Source organism: Microtus oregoni, unplaced genomic scaffold, assembly GCF_018167655.1.
Source record: "Microtus oregoni isolate MIOR12 unplaced genomic scaffold, Mior012 000045F_ref0000178, whole genome shotgun sequence".
In the NCBI taxonomy this organism is placed as follows: Eukaryota; Metazoa; Chordata; class Mammalia; order Rodentia; family Cricetidae; genus Microtus; species Microtus oregoni.
In genome coordinates this window covers 17839434-17860075 of record NW_024543219.1, presented here as the reverse complement: position 1 = coordinate 17860075, position 20642 = coordinate 17839434, and the positions used below count along the sequence as shown (strand labels likewise).

Sequence of the window (20642 nt, the reverse complement as noted above, 5' to 3'; positions counted from 1 at the left end):
TTATTGCTGTTTTGCCTGTGTGTGTGTCTGTGCTACGGTGCTGGATCCTAGAGTTACAGACAGTTGTGAACAGCCATGTGGGTGCTGGGAATTGAACCCAGGTCTCCTAGAAGAGCAGTCAGTGCTCTTAACTGCTGAGCCATCTCTCAAGTCCCATCACTTCATTTTCATTCATAAGTTCCCCAGAAAAGCATGAATGAGTCAGCCTTCAACTGTCACCTATGCTAAGCTGCTCTCAGTTGCATAAGACTAGACCACTGGAACCCTGTCATTTGGAAAGGTGCACCCAGGTCTCCAGAGTCTCAAAGTTTCAAGCTAAGGAGTCTTTTGTGCATAGAAGGAGATGTTTATATTATGCTGACAACCCTTGCCTTGTTATAAACATCATTCCAATGTTTTGTGTATCTGGGAGAAAATGCTACAGATGATTGCTCATTTTGTCTAAAATAGCTTCTGCCTTGAGAACAGTGTCCCATCTTTGCTCATACACAGGGGAATCTCAAAAAGCTGCCACTATGGCTAGAATCTCATTCTGCACACTAGAGACCTCTTTCTTTGCAATTTTGATGGCAGTGGTTTTGGAGGCCTCCCTCTGCCCCTCCTGTGCTGCACCAGCCCTTTCTGTTTTCTTCAGAGAAGACCTTCGAGTTCACCTGGGTATGCAATGAGGGGTACATACGCATAAGCGCACAGGTGCCTCTGGAGATTGTAAGAGGGTGCCACACCCCCTAGAGTTGGAGTTACAGGCAGTTCTGAGCTTCCCGACCAGAGTGCTAGGAACCAGACTTAGGTCCTCTGCAAGAGCAGTATAGAACTCTTAACTGACACACTGTCTCTCCAGCTTGTTATTCATCTTTAAAAGATACTCGGAATCAAAACCTAGCTTTCTTAAATACAATTGAAATTTCACCTTAAAGGGGACCAGTTTGGTTTTAAAATACTGGTGAGGATGAAAGCCAGAAGGTCCTGGATAGAGGTACTGCAGAAGCTAAGAGACCATGGATGCAAGCCCAGACTACTATACCCAGCCAAGCTATCGTTCACTATCAATGGAGAAAACAAGACATTCCAGGATAAGAACAAATTTAAACATTACGTAGCCACAAATCCAACCCTACAGAAAGTAATAGAAGGAAAATTGCAACCCAAGGAATCCAACATTGCCAACACTGCCTACAATAACTCAGGCATCTAGCGACCCTTCACCAGCACAAGTAAAAGAAGGGAGACACACAAACCCTACTACCAAAAACAATAAGAATAACTGGAGTAAACAACCACTGGTCATTAATATCACTTAATATTAGTGGTCTCAATTCACCTATAAAAAAGCACAGGCTAAGAGATTGGATAAGAAAACAGGATCCAACATTCTGCTGTTTACAAGAAACACATCTCAACCACAAAGACAGGCACCTACTCAGAGTAAAGGGCTGGGAAAAGGTGTTTCAAGCAAATGGTCCTAAGAAAAAAGCAGGTGTGGCCATACTAATTTCTAATAAAACTGACTTCAAACTAAAATCAATCAGAAGAGATCGAGATGGACACTTTATAATCATAACAGGAACAATTCATCAGGATGAGGTCTCAGTCCTGAATATCTATGCCCCTAATATAAAAGCACCCACTTAGGTAAAAGAAATATTACTAGAACTCAAGGCAGACCTCAAACCACACACACTAGTAGTAGAAGACTTCAACACACCTCTCTCTCCAATGGACAGGTCAATCAGACAGAAAGCAAATAGAGAATTAAGAGAATTATTGGAGGTAATGAAGCAAATGGACTTAACAGACATCTATAGAACATTCCACCCAAATAGGAAAGAATATACCTTCTTCTCTGCAGCTCATGGAACCTTCTCAAAAATTGACCACATACTCGGAAACAAAGGAAACCTCCACAGACACAAAAAAAATATCAGTGTCTACCTGTGTCTTATCAGATTACCACGCATTAAAGTTAGAAGGCAACAACAATGCTACCACCAGAAAGCCGACAAACTCATGGAAACTGAACAGTCAACTACGGAACCACACCTGGGTCAAGGAAGAAATAAAGAAATTAAAGTCTTCATTGAATTTAATGAAAATAAAGAGATAACATATGCAAACCTATGGGACATGATGAAAGCAGTGCTAAGAGGAAAGTTCATAGCACTAAGTGCCCACTTAAAGAAAATGGAGAAAGCAAACATTGGGAACTTAACAGCACACCTGAAAGCTCTAGAGAAAAAAGAAGCAGATGCGCCCAGGAGGAGTAGAAGACTGGAAATAATCAAACTGAGGGCGGAAATCAACAAAATTGAAACGCAGAAAACAGTCCAAAGAATCAATGAAACAAAAAGTTGGTTCTTGGAGAAAATCAACAAGATCGACAAACCCCTATCCAAACTATTTAAACAACAGAGAGAGAACACGCAAATAAATAAGATCAGAAATGAAAAGGGGGACATAACCACAGACACAGAGGAAATTCAGAGAATCATTAGATCTTACTACAAAAGTCTGTATGCCACAAAACTGGAAAATGCAAAAGAAATGGACATTTTTTAGATAAGTACCATATACCAAAGCTAATCCAAGAGCAGGTGAACCATCTAAATAGACCGGTTAGTCGCGAAGAACTAGACACTGTTATCAAAAATCTCCCTTCCAAAAAAAGCCCAGGACCAGATGGTTTCAATGCAGAATTCTAACAGAACTTCCAAGAAGAGCTAATACCTATACTCCTTAATGTATTTCACAATATAGAAACAGAAGAGTCATTGCCAAATTCCTTTTCTGAAGCTACAGTTACCCTGATACCAAAAACACACAAAGACCCAACCAAGAAAGAGAATTACAAGCCTATCTCATGAATGAATAGCGATGCAAAAATTCTCAATAAAATACTGGCAAACCGAATCCAAGAACACATTAGAAAAATTATCGATTATGATCAAGTAGGCTTCATCCCAGAGATGCAGGGCTGGTTCAACATACGAAAATCTATCAATGTAATACAACATATAAATAAACTGAAAGAAAATAAAAACATACGATCATTTCATTAGATGCTGAAAAAGCATTTGACAAAATTCAACACCCCTTTATAATAAAGGTCTTGGAGAGATTAGGGATACAAGGGTCATACCTAAATATAATAAAAGCTATTTACAGCAAGCCGACAGCTAACATTAAATTAAATGAGAGAAAAACTCAAAGCCGTGCCACTAAATTCAGGAAGACGACAAGGATGTCCACTCTCTCCATACCTCTTCAATATAGTGCTTGTAGTTCTAGCAATAGCAATAAGACATCATAAGGGGATCAAGGGGATTCGTATTGGAAAGGAAGAAGTTAAGCTTTCGTTATTTGCAGATGATATGATAGTATACATAAGCGACCCCAAAAACTTTACCAAAGAACTCCTACAGCTGATAAACACCTTTAGTAATTGTGGCAGGATACAAGATCAACTCCAAAAAAATCAGTTGCCTTCCTATACACTAAGGATAAGGAAACAGAGAAGGAAATCAGAGAAGCATCACCTTTCACGATAGCCACAAATAGCGTAAAACATCTTGGGGTAACTCTGACCAAGGAAGTGAAAGACCTATTAGACAAGAACTTTAAGTCTTTGAAGAAAGAAATTGAAGAGGACACCAGAAAATGGAAGGATCTCCCTTGCTCTTGGATTGGGAGGATCAACATAGTAACAATGGCAATTCTACCAAAAGCAATCTGTAGATTCAATGCAATCCCCATCAAAATCCCATCAAAATTCTTCACAGATCTGGAGAAGATAATAATCAACTTTATATGGAAAAACAAAAAAACCCAGGACAGACAAAACAATCTTATATAATAAAGGAACTTCTGGAGGCATTACTATCCCTGACTTCAAACTCTATTACAGAGCTACAATATTGAAAACAGCTTGGTATTGGCATAAAAACAGAGAAGTTGACCAATGGAATCGAATAGAAGACCCTGACTTTAACCCACAAACCTATGAACACCTGATTTTCGATAAAGGAGCTAAAAGTATACAATTGAAAAAAGAGAGCATCTTCAACAAATTGTGCTGGCAAAACTGGATGTCAATCTGTAGAAGAATGAAAATAGACCCATATCTATCACCATGCACAAAACTCAAGTCCAAATGGATTAAAGACCTCAATATCAGTCCGAACATACTGAACCTGATAGAAGAGAAAGTGGGAAGTACTCTACAACACATGGGCACAGTAGACCACATCCTACGTATAACCCCAGCAGCACAGACATTAAGGGCCTCATTGAATAAATGGGACCTCCTGAGACTGAGAAGCTTCTGTAAAGCAAAAAACACTGTCACTAAGACAAAAAGGCAACCCACTGACTGGGAGAAGATCTTCACCAACCCCGCAACTGACAAAAGACTGATCTCCAAAATATATAAAGAACTCTAGAAACTAGACCGTAAAAGGCTAATCAGGAAATTTGGGATCAACCTACCACTGGACCCAGCAATACCACTCTTGGGAATATACCCAAGAGATGCCCTATCATACAACAAAAGTATTTGCTCAACTATGTTCATACCAGCATTGTTTGTAATAGCCAGAACCTGTAAACAACCTAGATGCCCTTCAATGGAAGAATGGATGAAGAAAGTATGGAATATGTACATTTTAAAGTACTACTCAGCAGTAAAAAACAAGGACTTCTTGAATTTTGCATGCAAATGGATGGAAATAGAAAACACTATCTTGAGTGAGGTAAGCCAGACCCAAAAAGAGGAACATGAGATGTTCTCACTCATATTTGGTTTCTAGCCATAAATAAAGTACATTGAGCCTATAATTCGTGATCCTAGAGAAGCTAAATAAGAAGGAGAACCCAAAGAAAAACATATTGGCATCCTCCTGAATATTAACCTTCATCAGGAGAGGAAAAGAGACAGAGACAGAGACCCACATTGGAGCACCGGACAGAAATCTCAAGGTCCAAATCAGGAGCAGAAGAAGAGAGAGCACTAGCAAGGAACTCAGGACCGCGAGGGGTTCACCCACACACTGAGACAATGGGGATGTTCTATTGGGAACTCACCAAGGCCACCTGGCCTGGGTCTGAAAAAGCATGGGATAAAACCGGACTCGCTGAACATAGGGGACAATGAGGACTACTGAGAACTCAAGAACAATGGCAATGTGTTTTTGATCCTACTGCACGTACTGGCTATGTGGGAGCCTAGGCAGTTTGGATGCTCACCTTACTAGACCTGGATGGAGGTGGGTGGTCCTTGGACTTCCCACAGGGCAGGGAACCCTGATTGCTCTTTGGGCTGACAAGGGAGGGGGACTTGATTGGGGGAGAGGGAAAGAAATGGGAGGTGGTGGTGGGAAGAGACAGAAATCTTAAATAAATAAATAAATAAAAATACTGCTGAGGTTTTTCAAGATATGGAATTTTAAAACGCTATTAGAAGGCTGGAGAGACAGCTCCGTTGGGTCAGACACCTGCTAGACAAACATGAGGGTTTAAGTTCAGATACTAACACACACAGAAGAACCCCAGTGAGGTGGAGCATGACTCTGATCTTAGTGCTGGGGTACAAAGCAAAGTGATCTCCAGAGCTCATGGGCCATCAAATATTGGGGAATCCTTGCGGTTCAGGTTCAGTGTGAGATTCTGTCTCAAAAACTAAGGTGAAAAGTAATAGAAGATAAATGGTGTTGATTGCTAGCCTCCCTTACTCACAGGGATACACACACATGGGCAGATGTGAACACTTATCAAAATTAATTCTGGGAAAAAATAACAACATAAAAACCATTTATTAGTACATTATCATTAGATTGGATTTTAAAGTCAGAAAAATGAGATAGGAAGGTGGAGAAAGGAAATAATGACATTAAAATAGGTTGTATAAGGGAGAAAGCAAGAGGTGACAGAGTTTCCTAGATAATAGAGATTTGGGGTATGTTTATAGAAGGAGCCTTTAAACACTAACTAGAGCTAAAATAGAACTGAATATTCACAAGTTTAAGCATCTCTAGACATAATAAGCATTTAAATTTTAATTCATATACCAAAAGAGAAATGGCAAAAAGTAATCATAGAATCAACTAAAAACTAAAAGAGTAATAGATGATTACAGACAGGGCTATATGTATAACTGAATACAATGAGCTAAAGAATTTATAAAATGACAAAGATTTCCAGATCTATCAAGAAACAAAATTAATGCCAAATTAGTAGTTTATGTGGAATAAATAAGACAACAGAATTTATTTTAAGAAAATTTTTGAAATATATTGTTTATAGTGATACTAGCTAACATTCACAAAAGAGCTCCAACTTTTATGGGTAAAATGAAAAAGATACAATAGTAAATACCCATTGTATCAAGGGAGCCTCTAAATGTATTGATCAAGATGGAAAAGAAGCTTACAATAGGGACTATTTAAAATTAAGGGCCATTTGAATATGACATGCAAAACTGTCATGAATAAGCCTGAAAATTTATAAGCAGATTAAAGACAAAATAATTGTAATGAATAAAGCTATAAGTTTTTTCTATGTTTTCCTGAGATAGAAGCAAACCGAAACATGAAACCATGAAACAATGAAATAGCAAGAGGGTATTTAATAAAATGATGAGTCTAAAAATAATGTGTTTTAAAAAAATCCTAATGATGACTATAATAGCACGACCAAAGTCAGAAGTTAGAAGGAGAATGCCATGCAAGTCAAATAAAATAATTAATACCAATATTCTGGAAGTTCTCTTTAATGCCAGTCATTGGACATGCATCAAAACAGATGTGTGTGGCCTGGAAGGACTGCTCAACAGTTAAAGGATGTACCACTCCTCACAGAGCCTAAATTGGGCTTTGATCACCCCCACCTCACAATGAGTAAATCTTTTAGGAAGAATTGACTTTGCTTCAGAGCACAGACCACAGTCATAATCATTGGCAGAGAAACAGGGTGTTAGGTGAAAAGACAATCTCTGTGTTATAACACATAACGTACTATTTATCATCTCTCCCAGTAAACTGAGTTTGATCTGCACCTAACTGTAGGTTCCACATGGTCTTCAGACAACAACTGAATTCAATTCTATTAAGTGATTCTTGGGAAGAGCCTTATAATATTTTCCTCTCAAATACTACAGTAAACTTTGATGATTTCCTAACCCCTATAGATAGTATTAGAAATTATATCAACAAGAATGGCACGCCAAATTCATAGTCCATCCAGCACTTATAAATATTAAGATATGGGATTGGTTTAATAAATAAAGCCATTGTCACTGTTTTATTTTAATTAACTTTATTGGGATCCAAAAATGTTCACTTGTCTATGTGACACCTTTAGTAATTTCAGAGTTACAGTCACTGAGGCAAGTAGCTTTCCCTGAGTCTATAGCTGCTAAGAGGCACAAAGCCTGGCCATGCAGGTTCTTACAGACAGGGTTAGCTGATACAGTTCTGGGAGCATCACTGGATAAAGATGTTTTCTCCACAAGTGGATCTGGAAGAAACTGGCTATCTGAAAACTTCTTCCAACAGTATAATACTGACTTAATAAATAATGATACACTCATACAATATACACTGTACACACAGTAACAGGCTTTCAGATAAAGGTGGAGTGGTAAAAAAAAATACAGGTGGAGCTGGGCAGTGGATGGTGCACGCCTTTAATCCTAGCACTTGGGAGGTAGAGGCAGACTGATTTCTGTGAGTTCAAGGCCAGCCTGGTCTACAACAGCTAGTTCCAGGACAGCTAGGGCTGCTACACAGAGAAACCCTGTCCCAAAACAAAACAAAACAAAACAACAAAAACAAAAACAAAGAAAAGAAAAAAGAAAAGAAAAAGAAAAAAATACAGGTAGATAAAAATTTTTCAGGTGAATCTAAAAAGTACTAGGATTCAAAAAATCATGCAAAAAACATATAACCCAACTGATAGGTACTTCTGCAGTTTGAAAAAAATAATAATTCTTAAAATGAAAATTTCTATTTCATTTATTTCATAGATTCATACTTATTTTAAATTCTAAGAAAGGAAAGGAAGTATCATTAAAAATTAAATTAAGATCACAGCTAAATTATTCATCTCTTTTTGATGGTTCTTTAAGAAAACTGAAAAAAGCCTTTAAGAATAAAAACTGAAATTATCAGAAGAAATCAATAAATACGTATATGACTACCTACAAATTAAAATGTATACATTCAAATATGTACACAAATACAATCTAAGGACCTCCTAGGAAGGTGACAGCACAAAGTACCTCAGCACGTGAGATGGTGTGTGCACACCTGCTCTTCGGAAATAGTCAGGAAAGATGATCATGAGCTTTACAGATGCTCATATTTGCTCAAAACCGGGTAAGTTTAACTCAAAGAAATACATTGTTACTTATTGCAAGATTCATATACAAAATGAATAACTCTGGGTGTTCCAGGTTTTCTCTAGAACAACCTCTGAAGGCCCATATATGAAGGTGGGTCTCCAGCTCAGTGCTATAGAGAGGTGGGAACCCTTCCCAGGCAGGACCTGGAGAGAAGTCTTCTGGTCTCTGAGAGCACATCCACACAGAGGATTGTGGGGATTTGGCCTCTTCCTCCTGGCATGGCTTTCAGAACTATGAGGCCAACAGTCTCACCCCACTCCACCATAGACCATAATATGCTGACTCAACCAAAGCCCAAAGCAGCCAGACATATAGGCCATGAGCTGAAACCTCCGAAACCATGAGTTGAAATCAACCAGTTCTTTACCCAAGTTTATTATTTCAGATAGTTATCTACTACAGTGACTGAAAGCTAAGACTCATAGTTGTTATAACAAAATGCTTTATAACTGTCCTACAATATAGTAAAAGTTTGCAGTATATCCAAGAAAAGATTGTCATGAAGTCCTATGGAAGTTTTGCAAATCATAACATTAAAAACATATAACATGCTAAATTCTCTTGACACAAGATTAACTAAAAAGAATTAACCAAAATTTAAAACTGGTAGCTCCATCTATCCATCTATTACCTGTCTATCTGTCATCTATAAGTAATATATTACTTTATATATATGTAGACTTTATATATACACACACACATATATATAGACATTAAAGGCATATACCAAAATATTAAACACTTTTATTCAGCCTTGGGAATATGAATCTCTTAAATATTTTCTACATTCTTGTGATTCCTAAATTTTCCAAAAAGAACATTACTATCTTTTTCTATGTGAAACTGAAGCTTGTTTATTATAAACAAAGAGTATGGCAAAGTTGTAATATACAGATAAGGACAAGATGGAAGGACATGGTTTTGTTAAATTGTTAGGATTTTCTCTCGACATGGATCCCTTTCAGTACTGAAATGATTTATACAGAAAACACTGATATTTATAGAGTACCCAATAATCCCTGGCCTTGGTGTGGTCTGCTTCTGTATGCAACCCAAAGACAGTACCTTGAAACTGCCCATGAATGGTTCAACTTGAAAGTAGATGACAGAGTTTTCTAGGTGTTTGACCATTCAGAAGTCTTTGATCAAACACTATTTATTCCAGGCTTTTGTGTGGAGGAAGGGGCTATTTCAGCATCATGGTGCAAAATGGGCACTGGGGACTCCAAATGTCAATTATCAATGACTATTCTTGCTGAAGGTAAAGTAACCAGAATGCACAATTATCTTGTAGATTAATGAAAATTCTGGCATTGAGGATCTACAGACTGTGAGATTCTAAAGTGCATGCATGAACCTTTGTCTTGCACACTCATAAACCTCCAGACATCCCATACCTCACCTCCAACTCCATGGTTGTGGTACAGGGAGCCTTATGAGGGACTCCTGCATGACACCTGTGAACTTAAAGGACTCGTCCACAGACATCCCATGACACTTTAGTGGTGGGCAGCAAGAGGGATGAGTTAGAGATCTATTTGGTGCCTGAAATCAGGATACCTGTGCAGTCTAAAGAATGCAGGGTCCACTCCTCACTTTGAAGGCATGTGTCCAACATTTTATCAGGGAAGGTTTTCTTTGTAGTAGAGAAAGCTGATATCCTGATTATGGGTGTTTCAATTTTTATCTTATTTATGTGTGCATAGGGGGTGTGCTATGGTGTGCCTATGGAGGGCAGAATTATCATGTTGGGCACCACTCTGTTGTAATACCTCTGTTGTAATACCTCTGTTGTAATAGGAGTGGCGGGCTACGTTCCTGGCACCTGGCTGCCGGCACGGCTAGCTTTATACCCAAAATAATTACAAGGAAACTGTATTCTTTTAAACACTGCCTGGCCCATTAGTTCCAGCCTCTTATTGGCTAGCTCTTACATATTGATCTAACCCATTTCTAATAATCTGTGTAGCACCATGTGGCTTACCAGGGAGGATCTTAACCTGCGTCTGTCTGGAGTGGAAGAATCATGGCGACTGCCTGACTCGGCTTCTTTCTCCCAGCATTCTGTTCTGACTACTCCGCCTACCTACTTTCTGTCCTATCAGGCCAAGCAGTTTTCTTTATTAGTTAACCAATGCAAGCAACAGATAAGATACAAGACCCATCTCCATCACAGAAAAAATTTGGGGTAGTTGATTCTCTCCCCCATGTGAGTGTTAGGGATCAAATTCAGGTCATTTTGTTTAGCAGTAAGTGCCTCTGCCTCTAAACCATCTCATCTTTTATTGTCTTTAATCCCTTCTTGGTTTCTCAATAGCTAGGATAACGGGAACATTGCCCAGGTTTTTTATACTGTGGTTCCCTCATCTACATAACGGGGGCGGGTAAGCAAAACACACATTTATGGACTCGTTTTAAACAAGAGAACTAGTGTAATTTCCCATATTCAACTAATACTCAGTGAATTGTAGCTTATTACAAAGACCAGCCAATGAAGCCAATTTCGAAAATGCCCCCCTCTCTGCTTCTGTGTTCTCATCTCTAATAAGGAGTACTGCCTTGAAACACATGTGAGGTCTCTTGCCTTCTGGCATCGGGTGATTCTTGGGTCCTGGAAGGACACACAGCAAAACCTTGAAGGGCTGGAATACGGACCAGGAAATTGAATCCGCAGCGCCACCTAGCCTCATGCGTGCTGGGCCATCCCACTCACTTGTTCATCTTCCTCTTTCTATTTTTTTAAGTATAATTACTGGAGCTTATGTTTCACAGTTAATGCTGTCAAGTCTTTTAAACTAATTGGTCTTTTATAGAAAATTTAACTGAAAATTAACACATCTTTTAATAACATTGCCTTAACTTTAATGGCACTCTGCCTTTCGTCTATAATTGCACTAAAATTGTCATCTTCCATGTCATATCTGCCATTTTTTATATTTGCTAGTTTTCACGGTGTGGATTTTTATTTTTAGTGTTTTTCTCTCATGAGCAATGAGAACTATTTCAGTTATTTTCTCCTGGATCTGCCTTGCTGGTGCAGCAGCAAGGAGTGTGTTCTTGGGTCCAGCACAACATCCCGCTGTTTGCTGCTCAGACAACGCTGCTGTCACTCCATCTGCCTTGGCTGTGCCTGCGGACGGTTTGTCTGCTTGTGAGAAGGAGAAATGAGGGCTCTTGGGTGGAGTATAAGAGATGAGTCATGAGCATAAATTGCTGGCATCTCTGAAATGGCAATGGATTAACTTGGGCTGAGAGTTCAGCTTTCAACATAAGGTTCACCCAGGGTTTGGCCCTTCAGGAGGTTATAATATAAACAGAAAGGCAGGTGGGCCCATGATTCAGAGGAGCACATTTTCACACCTTGGTAATACAAATCAAGGTATTTCTGACACTGAGGCCAGTTCATGAGACATGAAAGCACAGACACGTTCCTCCTGCAGACTTCTGACTCATCCTGAGTCTTAAATCTCCAGAGTATGTGTGCATGCATGCATGTGTGCAGGAGAGATAATGAGTACGCAGACACATTCATACACACACACACACACACACACACACGTGCACGTAAATAGCAAATCTATGGTTCTGCTGTCACATGTTCATAAGGAGTTGTTCCCATCACATTTAAGTTGGTCTTAACTGATTCCCGGACCGTGGAAAACATAAACAAAGGGCTGGTGGAGTCAGAACCAGAAGCTTCTGTTCTCCTTGGTGACCTTGTGCCACGAGGGCCCAAGTGCTTCACAAGTTCACAATCTCATTTTCTTATTTAACATTATTCATCATTCCCCTCCAGTTTTCACCTCTACATTATCAAGCAGAAAGAAAATTTAACAATCAGAGGCCATGGTCCATGGTTCACTTCTCTATCCTGTATCTGTAGTGTGGAGAACATTGTCATTTAGTAGGTGACCAATAAATGTACTGATTGAGAACAATAGCTATAATACAGCTTTAGAGAACTGGCCATATGCTAAATACCTCATCACCACTTTTAACCATGACCACAGTCTCATAAGGACAAGTTAAGGAATATGTGTGATTATTATTCCATTTTAAAGATGACAAAAATGAGGCCCAGAGAGATTCTGGGATCATGGCCAGGAAGCTAATGTGAGTAGGGAGTCAGTGTTGTATTTTCTTATTCCAGGTGTCTAAGTGGAAGTATAACTGGGATTGGGGTTTGGAAGAAGTGAAATTGGGTGAAAAAAAATCCGAAGATCCACACATAGCTCTAAAACCAGACAAACTTCTTTCATTTTGTGTGTATAGGTGTGCGGGGGTGGGGGAGGGAGGAAAAGAGAGGGAGAGAGAAGCAATCTAGGATTATTCTGAAAACTTCATTTCTCAATTAAAGCCTTCCTCTTAGAGGTGCACATCCAGAAGGATAATTATTCCTCCCACCATGGGTTTCTGTTGCTGATCTATTGGAGGAAGCCACAAGATTGTGTCTGATACAGCTCTACCAATTCCAAAAAGGTCAACGAAGAATCAAAACAGTATTCTTTTAGCAAAGTAGTAAGCCAGGAGTAATTTGTGGGGGCCAGCCATGATAAGCTAATCTGGGCAGATCACCCAAAGGAAGCTCTTTACTTCCAACCATTATCACCTGGGACTCTGGCCATTGATGAATTTAAATGGAGTCTGGAGTCTCAATAGTTTACCCTGAGACAATGCCTGGCTGCAAGAGGAACCACAGGCTGAGACTGCCTGACCCCCACCCAAGAGCAGGCCATTCAAAGGAAATGCCTGGTATTCCAAGAGCTGTAGATAAGAGACACCTGCCAGCACATCTCAACAGGACACCCCTAGACAAATGTCAGCCAACCAGGGGCCCTAAACCTCAAAAACCCCTCACTCCCACCTCTACTACTATAAAAACCCTATTATAACTGAGCTTGAAGCTCTCCAGATATTTCAATACGATGAACATGCAGAAAGACCAGGTTTGCAAACTTGATTAAAATTAAGGCTCTTTGCTTTTACATATGGGACTTGGTCTCCTTTGTTGGCTTTTGTGGGGACCCTGCGGATTTGGGCATAACAAATTGAGTATGATAGGCAATATTCAGAGAATATTCACTCCTTGAATAAATGATAACTTGGTGGGCAGTGCTAGAATCGGGGGAATCACTGACATCCAGAGTGATTTGTGCAGGTTTTGGGATGGGCCATAGAAGGATGCAAGCACTGATCATGACCTCTGCTCCTACAGTTTGGAGGTGCCTCCTTCTAGTACTTCCTAGGTACTGCTTTGGTATTTTTGACTGATTTAAAATTTTCATAAATGAAGTTGGGGGTGGAATACAAAGAAATCACCAGGCAGTACTTCTTCAAAAGGTCTGGACCTAACTGGACTTGTTGAGTCAAACTTCAACTGGAGGTTTTTCATCTTAGAAAATAGAGCAAGGTCTGGAATGATCTGGTTGGGATTTCGATTGGAGACTTGAAAAGGCACCGTTGGCAGGCCTGTTAATATGCCTTGCCCCAATGTTTAAATCATATTTGTTCACACTATGATCTGAAAGATCAGACTGCATCACTGAGGTGCATCACACAGTCCCAGGTCCTCAATAACTACTCAAATGTTACCACTGATCAATATGAGGAACAGTACTAGGTTCCTGGAACCCTTTACTCTAGGCCAGAATGGAGAAGAAAGAAATCACTTTCAGGCAATGGCATCCACATACTCCAAGCCACTTTGTCCAAAACACTTCAGTTTGGTATCAGAAGAGTTTAGAGATGACCTTTGAAACTAGTTATTAGAAATCAGTTCATTTTGATTTGTCTGAGTTTCTGAGAAAGGACTTTCTAATGATGCTATCAATGGTTAGCCTTGTGACTCATGCCAAGATATGCCCTGCCTCCACACTGTCATATACCCAACCTCCATGCTGTCGGTCATGTGTCCCTTTGACTATGTACAAGTTTCAATTGCATCACTTAGAATTAGCACTGGTTGCATTATTTCAAAATTCTGAGTAATTTATGTAACATACACTTTAAAAATGATTCATCTTGTCCTACTTGGAGCACATTGTCTGTGTATAAACAAAAATGGTATAAGTTTAAGTTAAAAAAAAAAAAACCCTTACAGTACTTTGTAGTTCTAAAATAAATCCGTAAATAGCTTATTCGTCTTTTAGTAAGAGTAGACTCCTGGAATGTTGGAATTAGGATCAGAATTAAAGTGGCATTTCTAAAGAGACAAGATCCAGCCTCCTACGAAGAATCTGGTGCTTCACTGAACATAACTATGTAGCCTCTACTAGTCTTGCCAGCCTGTTCAAAAGTTTATATAAACTGAGCCAATATTGCCAGCCTAAAGTCAGTCACAGCATTTCAGGAAACCAAGAGGGCCCTACTATAGGGCACACTGACTCTTCTTATTGGCTTGGAAAGCCACCAGTCAACCTTAATTCAGATGAATTTTATTTCATACTGATGTTTAAGACCATATTTCTGACATTTCACTAAGATATGCTTACATTTATTTATAATACATTCAGTAATATAGAATAACTTCAGTTCATCCCTAAAAGCCCATGTCTTCATCTTTGCTCTTCTGGGATTATCTTTAATGAATATATGATAATAATGCATGATAATAATGCATAATTAGCATGTCAGTTGTTTAACATAATCAAGAGAACAACCTTCTTAGGCAATGTGAGAAATGTATGTATGGAAAAACAGCCTCTAAATTCTGCTCATAGTTTAAGGTACTCAATAAAACTCTGTTCCATGGGTTCTACAAAGGTCGATTTTTATCCAACCCACAACTCCATTTTCACAAATTGTGAATTTGACTATTTCAAAATGAAGTGCATACAGTATAAATAAAGACCCAATGGGGAACGATTTCCAGTACCCGCTGTGGCCCATTCGAAATGACTGCTGCTGCCTGCTGCAGGGAACGGTGATGCCACTATGCTGGAGTCCACTCTTTAATTGTTACTTTTTTGGGGGTCACAAAAAATGGGAAAACAAATCTCATGACCACTTAATACACATCAAGTTACTAAACAAAATAGAACTGCTTTTAATGTCTCAGTCAATAATTCCCTTTCTTTACCATTGTCATTGTCCCTGCCCTTTAGCAAAGAAGAGTTCCATGCCTGGTCCTCATCCAAGGCCTACTTTTTTAGACAGGCAGGGACGTTGGTGTCACCCTTGGAAGGCTGTTCTTTCTATATTCTGTTCACATCTGGGCTATTCCAGAATGTTTCCAAGTTTACGAGGAACTACTCGAGCCCAGCCCCACCCCCACCAGCATCACTATCAGTACTACTCTCCCCCCAGTAGAAGAAATGCTTACGGGGCTAGAGGCAGCTCAGCCATCAAAAAAAAAGATAGGTTCTCAACCAAAAATACAAGAAATGCTTACGAAGACATCACTGCCCCTTCCCCCGCCCAATCTTGCTGTTCTAATCCATCTCCACCTACCAAACAAGGCAGCTGCTTTCAGACACAAATCGGACCACATTATTCTTCAGCATTAAGTCCAAAGATTCAAACCATGAAAACGGTTTTCAATGTCTTCCCTATCCCTTCCTCACTGTGCTTCTGCTTCCTTTGTCTTCCTTGAGACAGTCTCATATCTTGTTATGAAATCTTGTTTCCTTAAGGACTGCTTTTCTAATCCTCCAAACCAGGTCAGAGTTTTCCCTGACTTCCCTGTACTCTGAGGAATTTATGATCAGTATTTATTTGAGTGATTGATATATATTGGTTTCCTTTTTAGAGAGAAGGGTTCGTGAACTTCTGCTATTCTCCGTGTACAGCTCAAGCATCTGTCAACGGCTCCTTATTTGGGAGATGGTCCATGGGTGTGTATCCCACCCCTTGAGAGGAGAGGAAGAAGCTAGACAACTCACCGCGCTCATGAGCGAATCCAGGACGCTGACAGCAAATGCTGTTCCACATGCAAAGGGCTGTGTGAGGTACAGCTCCGTATCAGGGTCATCGTCATCGTCTTGGTCCAAAAACTGAACATTAGTATCATTCACTAGAAAAGGCATAAAGTAAGAATTAGCACTGAACATCACAAGTGCGTCAGTAATGCCAGTGAGACACTAAGTGACTGGCTTAGAGACACTGAAATTACTGCCAAAGAAACAAGCATGGCAAGGCTGTTGATGGATCTTGGGTTGGTGAGGAGTGGGACTCAATGGCCTGCTCCTGCAGGAGGACTCTTTTAACTTCTAAGACCCTGAGAGCAATGAGATCAAGCGGGTTTGCTCCATGGCAACTGGTAAGGACTGGCAAGTTAATGGCACTGACCAGTCCTTGTTACAGTTTCAGAATCATGACCAAGAAACACCCAAGGGCATTTTTTGGTAGCCAAATCCTTTGATAGATGAACATCATTCAATGATGAATAGCCATGCTACAATGGTAAAGTTAGCCACAAAGAAAAGAAAGCAACTTATTCAGAAGGAAAAGCAATAGACCAGAAACACAGCAAGGGTAAATGGCAAGGAATTTACCCTCAGGCAGGATCCACAGCTAGCACCAAGGATGAACCTGGTAGTACCTGGCATGCCTGGCCTCTGAACCCACACCCATACCCAATAGGTAACACTAAACGCTCAGGAATGGCTCCTGGCTGCCTCTGACTGTTTTTCAACTTTCTCTGCAAGGCTCCACACACTCTCTTTCCCCTTCTAAACATCCTTGTCTTCCTTGTGTTCTAGAAGACATGGTCATAACAAGATGCCTTCTTTCCCTTCCTTCCCTGTCATTTGAAGAGCCCCTAAAGACTTCTGCATGCACCCACAGACTGAAGAGTGGTGTCCTTCCAATATCTTTCGCTTATAAAAAATTAAATGAGAAATGAGCTTCTATTCCTATCTTGGCCTCAGACATGATCGATTTTGCAGTGCAAGTAATAGGGGGAAGTGTGCGGAGCTGGGGAGAGCACACTTGTGATTTCTGGAATAATTAAGGTGGTTTTGGGGAGAGAACAGATGAGGTTTCCTAGCTCTGATGTCTTTCTGAATCTATCTGCCTCTAATTCTCTTCCTAGAGTTATTGTTTTAATTTTTAAAGGAACTTTCTTGACAATTTTCCTTAAAAAAAAAACTTGTTTATTGCATGAGTCAGAATAAATGATAATAGGATAAAAAGCTAGGCGTGGAATTATTTTAAATGACACCATCTACCCCCACCCCCGGAAAATGAGGCAAATCTTTTCTAGATTTGATGATGTTTGGGTCCCAGTCGCCTCAGTGGCAAGAGAAATGCAGGACAGTGGGTGGAAGCCCCAAGTCTGGTTTGTCACCAACTTCTCTGGCAAATCATTTCATGATCCTATAGCTATGCTGCTCTCACTGCGAAGTGGGGAAATTATGCAGTCCCTCATGAGGTATCTCAGAGCATCCTCGGGAACCAGACTCAGTGAGTCTGCTCTAGGACCCAGGGTATGCTGTGGAAAATGGAGGCTGATACCATGATTGTCTATGGATCTATCGCACTGTGGAAATATCCAGCCTCTCTCTGCTCCTCTCAGAAACAGAAAACGAAGTTTACTTATGAACCCTCCAAATGGTTCTGTTACGTTGAATTATGATTGATCCTAAGCTGCTTCCATACCTATTTCATGTTTGACTGAAAGTGTCTCTTTATGTCATGAACTGTGGCCTCACTCCTCTTGGAGACTGTATAACCTACTCCAGTAAGAAGTAGCTCAAACTCAACCAATCACGACGAGTGGCCTAGTGTTCAAAGTACATCCAAACAAGACAGGTTCTACCTGTATAGCCCAGTCAAGGTGTCTCCATGCCACACACACACTGCCCTCATAGTGAGCCAAACATAAGGAACCATTTCAGTATGGGCCCCTGTCACACTCTAGAATTATAGATAAAGTGAATTAAGCTCTCGAAAGCGGGCACTGGACAGATGCTCCGTGATTAAGAGTACTGGCTGTTCTTACAGAGAACTCGTGTTAGCTTCCTAGCATCCACACCATGGCTCCAGGGAACCCAACATAATATTCTGTCCTCTGGAGCCCCATGAGGGACATACATACATATACACATGTGTGTGTAGGCAAACACTTGTATGCATACAAGAGAAATAACTACTTTTTAAGATTTTAAAAATCACGTTTGTTGAAATTTTGCCTTATCTTTTTCTTCTCTCTGTCTCTCTCCTCTTTCTCTCTCTAGACAGTGTCTCATATATCCTAGGTTGGCTTCAAATTAGCTATGGAGTGGAAGGTTAGAGAAACTTCTGGTCCTTCTCCACCTTTGCAGTACAGGGATTCTGGGTTGTGGACTACCACACCCAATAGATGAAGTGTTACGGATTGAACCCAGGGCTTTATTAATGTTAAGCAAGTGCTCTACTGACTCAGCTAATCCTAAAGCAACTAATTTTCTCTTTGGTATTCTGAAAGTATGTTGTGAGGACCATGGTATTTCTGTCCCCAGATCCAGAAAATGTCAGCTACAGGAGCTCACACATCAGACTATGGTTTTATTCATTCACAACAACAGCTGCTGCTGCTTGTGCCATCATTCCTACTGGAGCAGCGTCCCTTCCCTCGTCACAAGGAGATGAGAAAGAAATAGTGCTATATTCTTAGTGTGGCCCGGGTCAGAGCAACAACTCTGGACTTGAGTGATCTAACAGTGTAGGCTATGGGAAGGTGTCAAGGCGAGAGCAAGTTTCAGTGAAAAGCTTACCTGTTGTTCTAAGATGTCCAGTCTTAGGAAGTCTCTGTGCCTACTTCCCAGAATAGCAACTACATGGCTAATAAGAGTCGACAAGAACATTGCCCCGTAATGCATGTGATTATATATAAATATAGCTGGGAATTAAGCAGCTACAAAGTTCTTTATCATGGAAACTTCAGGATCCTTTGCCACAGGAGTCTCAGAACAGATGAGGACCGGAATATACTACAGTCTTAAAATGTGTTTGGTCTTGGTTGCCTCTGTGTCTTTGTATATGTTCATGTATGTATGTGTTCATGTATGTATGTGTTCATGTACAGGTGTATGTGGAAGGTAGAGATTATCATGAGCTGTCTTCCTCAATCATTTTCTATATTATTGTTTGAGACCAGGTCTGCCAACTTAACTTGGAGCTCACAGATTCTGCTAGATTAACTGGACAGCAAGTCTCAGGGATCCTTCCACCTCTGTCCTCAAGGGCTGGAACTACGAGATGCACATTGCCATGCTCAGCGTAAATGGGCAGGCTGGGGCTCGGCTCTCAGGTCCTCATGATTGTACAGCAAGCACTTTGCCCCAGGTCCATCTCTCCAGCTCTGTCTCTGTGCAATAACACACATCACACATTGCAGGGCAAGTGGCAGATGGCAAGTATTTGCAGAGGTGAAGTGGGAGGGAGAGTGGTGGGAGGACATTGGTGTGGCTACTAAAGACACTAGACTTAAGAGCAGAAAGAACACGGGGCCTGATTCTAGGCGCAAGGGGGTAAAGTCTGGTGTGTGAGAGTGTCCGGGGACTTGATAAGCAAATTGCTGCCTTGTATCTGGAGCACCAAGCTTTTTGCTTTCCTTTTACACTAATCAAATTCAGGATACTCTAGTCAGTTAATGGCCCACGGATTCCACATGTAAAAGAAAAGCCTTGGCATGGGTGTTTTCGGAAAGCCTCTGTAGCTATCTGTACCGGAGATGCTCGGGTGAATTTTCTGTCAGCAACATGAGGCACATGAGCTTTCTTGGTCTTTTATGGTCCTATGGTTCTAAGTAGAAGAATGGGGAAATTCAGGGCTTTTACCAACAATGCTAAACATGAAAAAGATACCTCTCCTATTGTCTGCAACAGTGTGGTACTCCTTGACCTGAGTGAATTTGTCCTGATTAATAGCTCTGTCTAACAACCATGCAGGGCTGCATGGTGGACAATTTATTCCTTCGTTTCTAGACATCTCACAAGCAAGATCACTGGCTTAAAAGCTTCCCCTCTTATTTTGAAATATATTTTGGGGCCAAGAAAATGGAGTGTTCATTTCATCTGTGAGTCAAGTGAAAGCAGGTGCTCCCCACCTCTCCTCCCACATCTCTGCTGAGGAGCCCTTTGCTCTGTCTATTTAGGAGATCAATCTCCAGTGCTGAAACCTCCTGCTGATGGGCACCCTTTGTGGGTTATTAACCAAGTCATGGGGAACCACGGAAGGGCCTGACAAATGCAGGCATGACCAGGAGCCTTTATCTTCTAGATAAATCCAGTGTGAATCTCCCAGGGAGGCTTTGGATCAGCAGGGTGGG

The 20642-nt window shown here is 40.5% G+C and overlaps 1 protein-coding gene across 30 annotated transcripts in view; it reads right to left on the bottom strand.

The window, feature by feature from the left end:
* Kcnma1 (potassium calcium-activated channel subfamily M alpha 1) overlaps positions 1-20642 on the bottom strand; it is a 729767-nt gene that overhangs the window by 28053 nt on the left and 681072 nt on the right. For all 30 annotated transcript variants that reach the window (XM_041633822.1, XM_041633823.1, XM_041633826.1 and 27 more), the window contains one exon: positions 16273-16403. In XM_041633822.1, coding sequence (XP_041489756.1) covers positions 16273-16403 — 131 coding nt within the window. The remainder of the gene's footprint in view (positions 1-16272; positions 16404-20642) is intronic.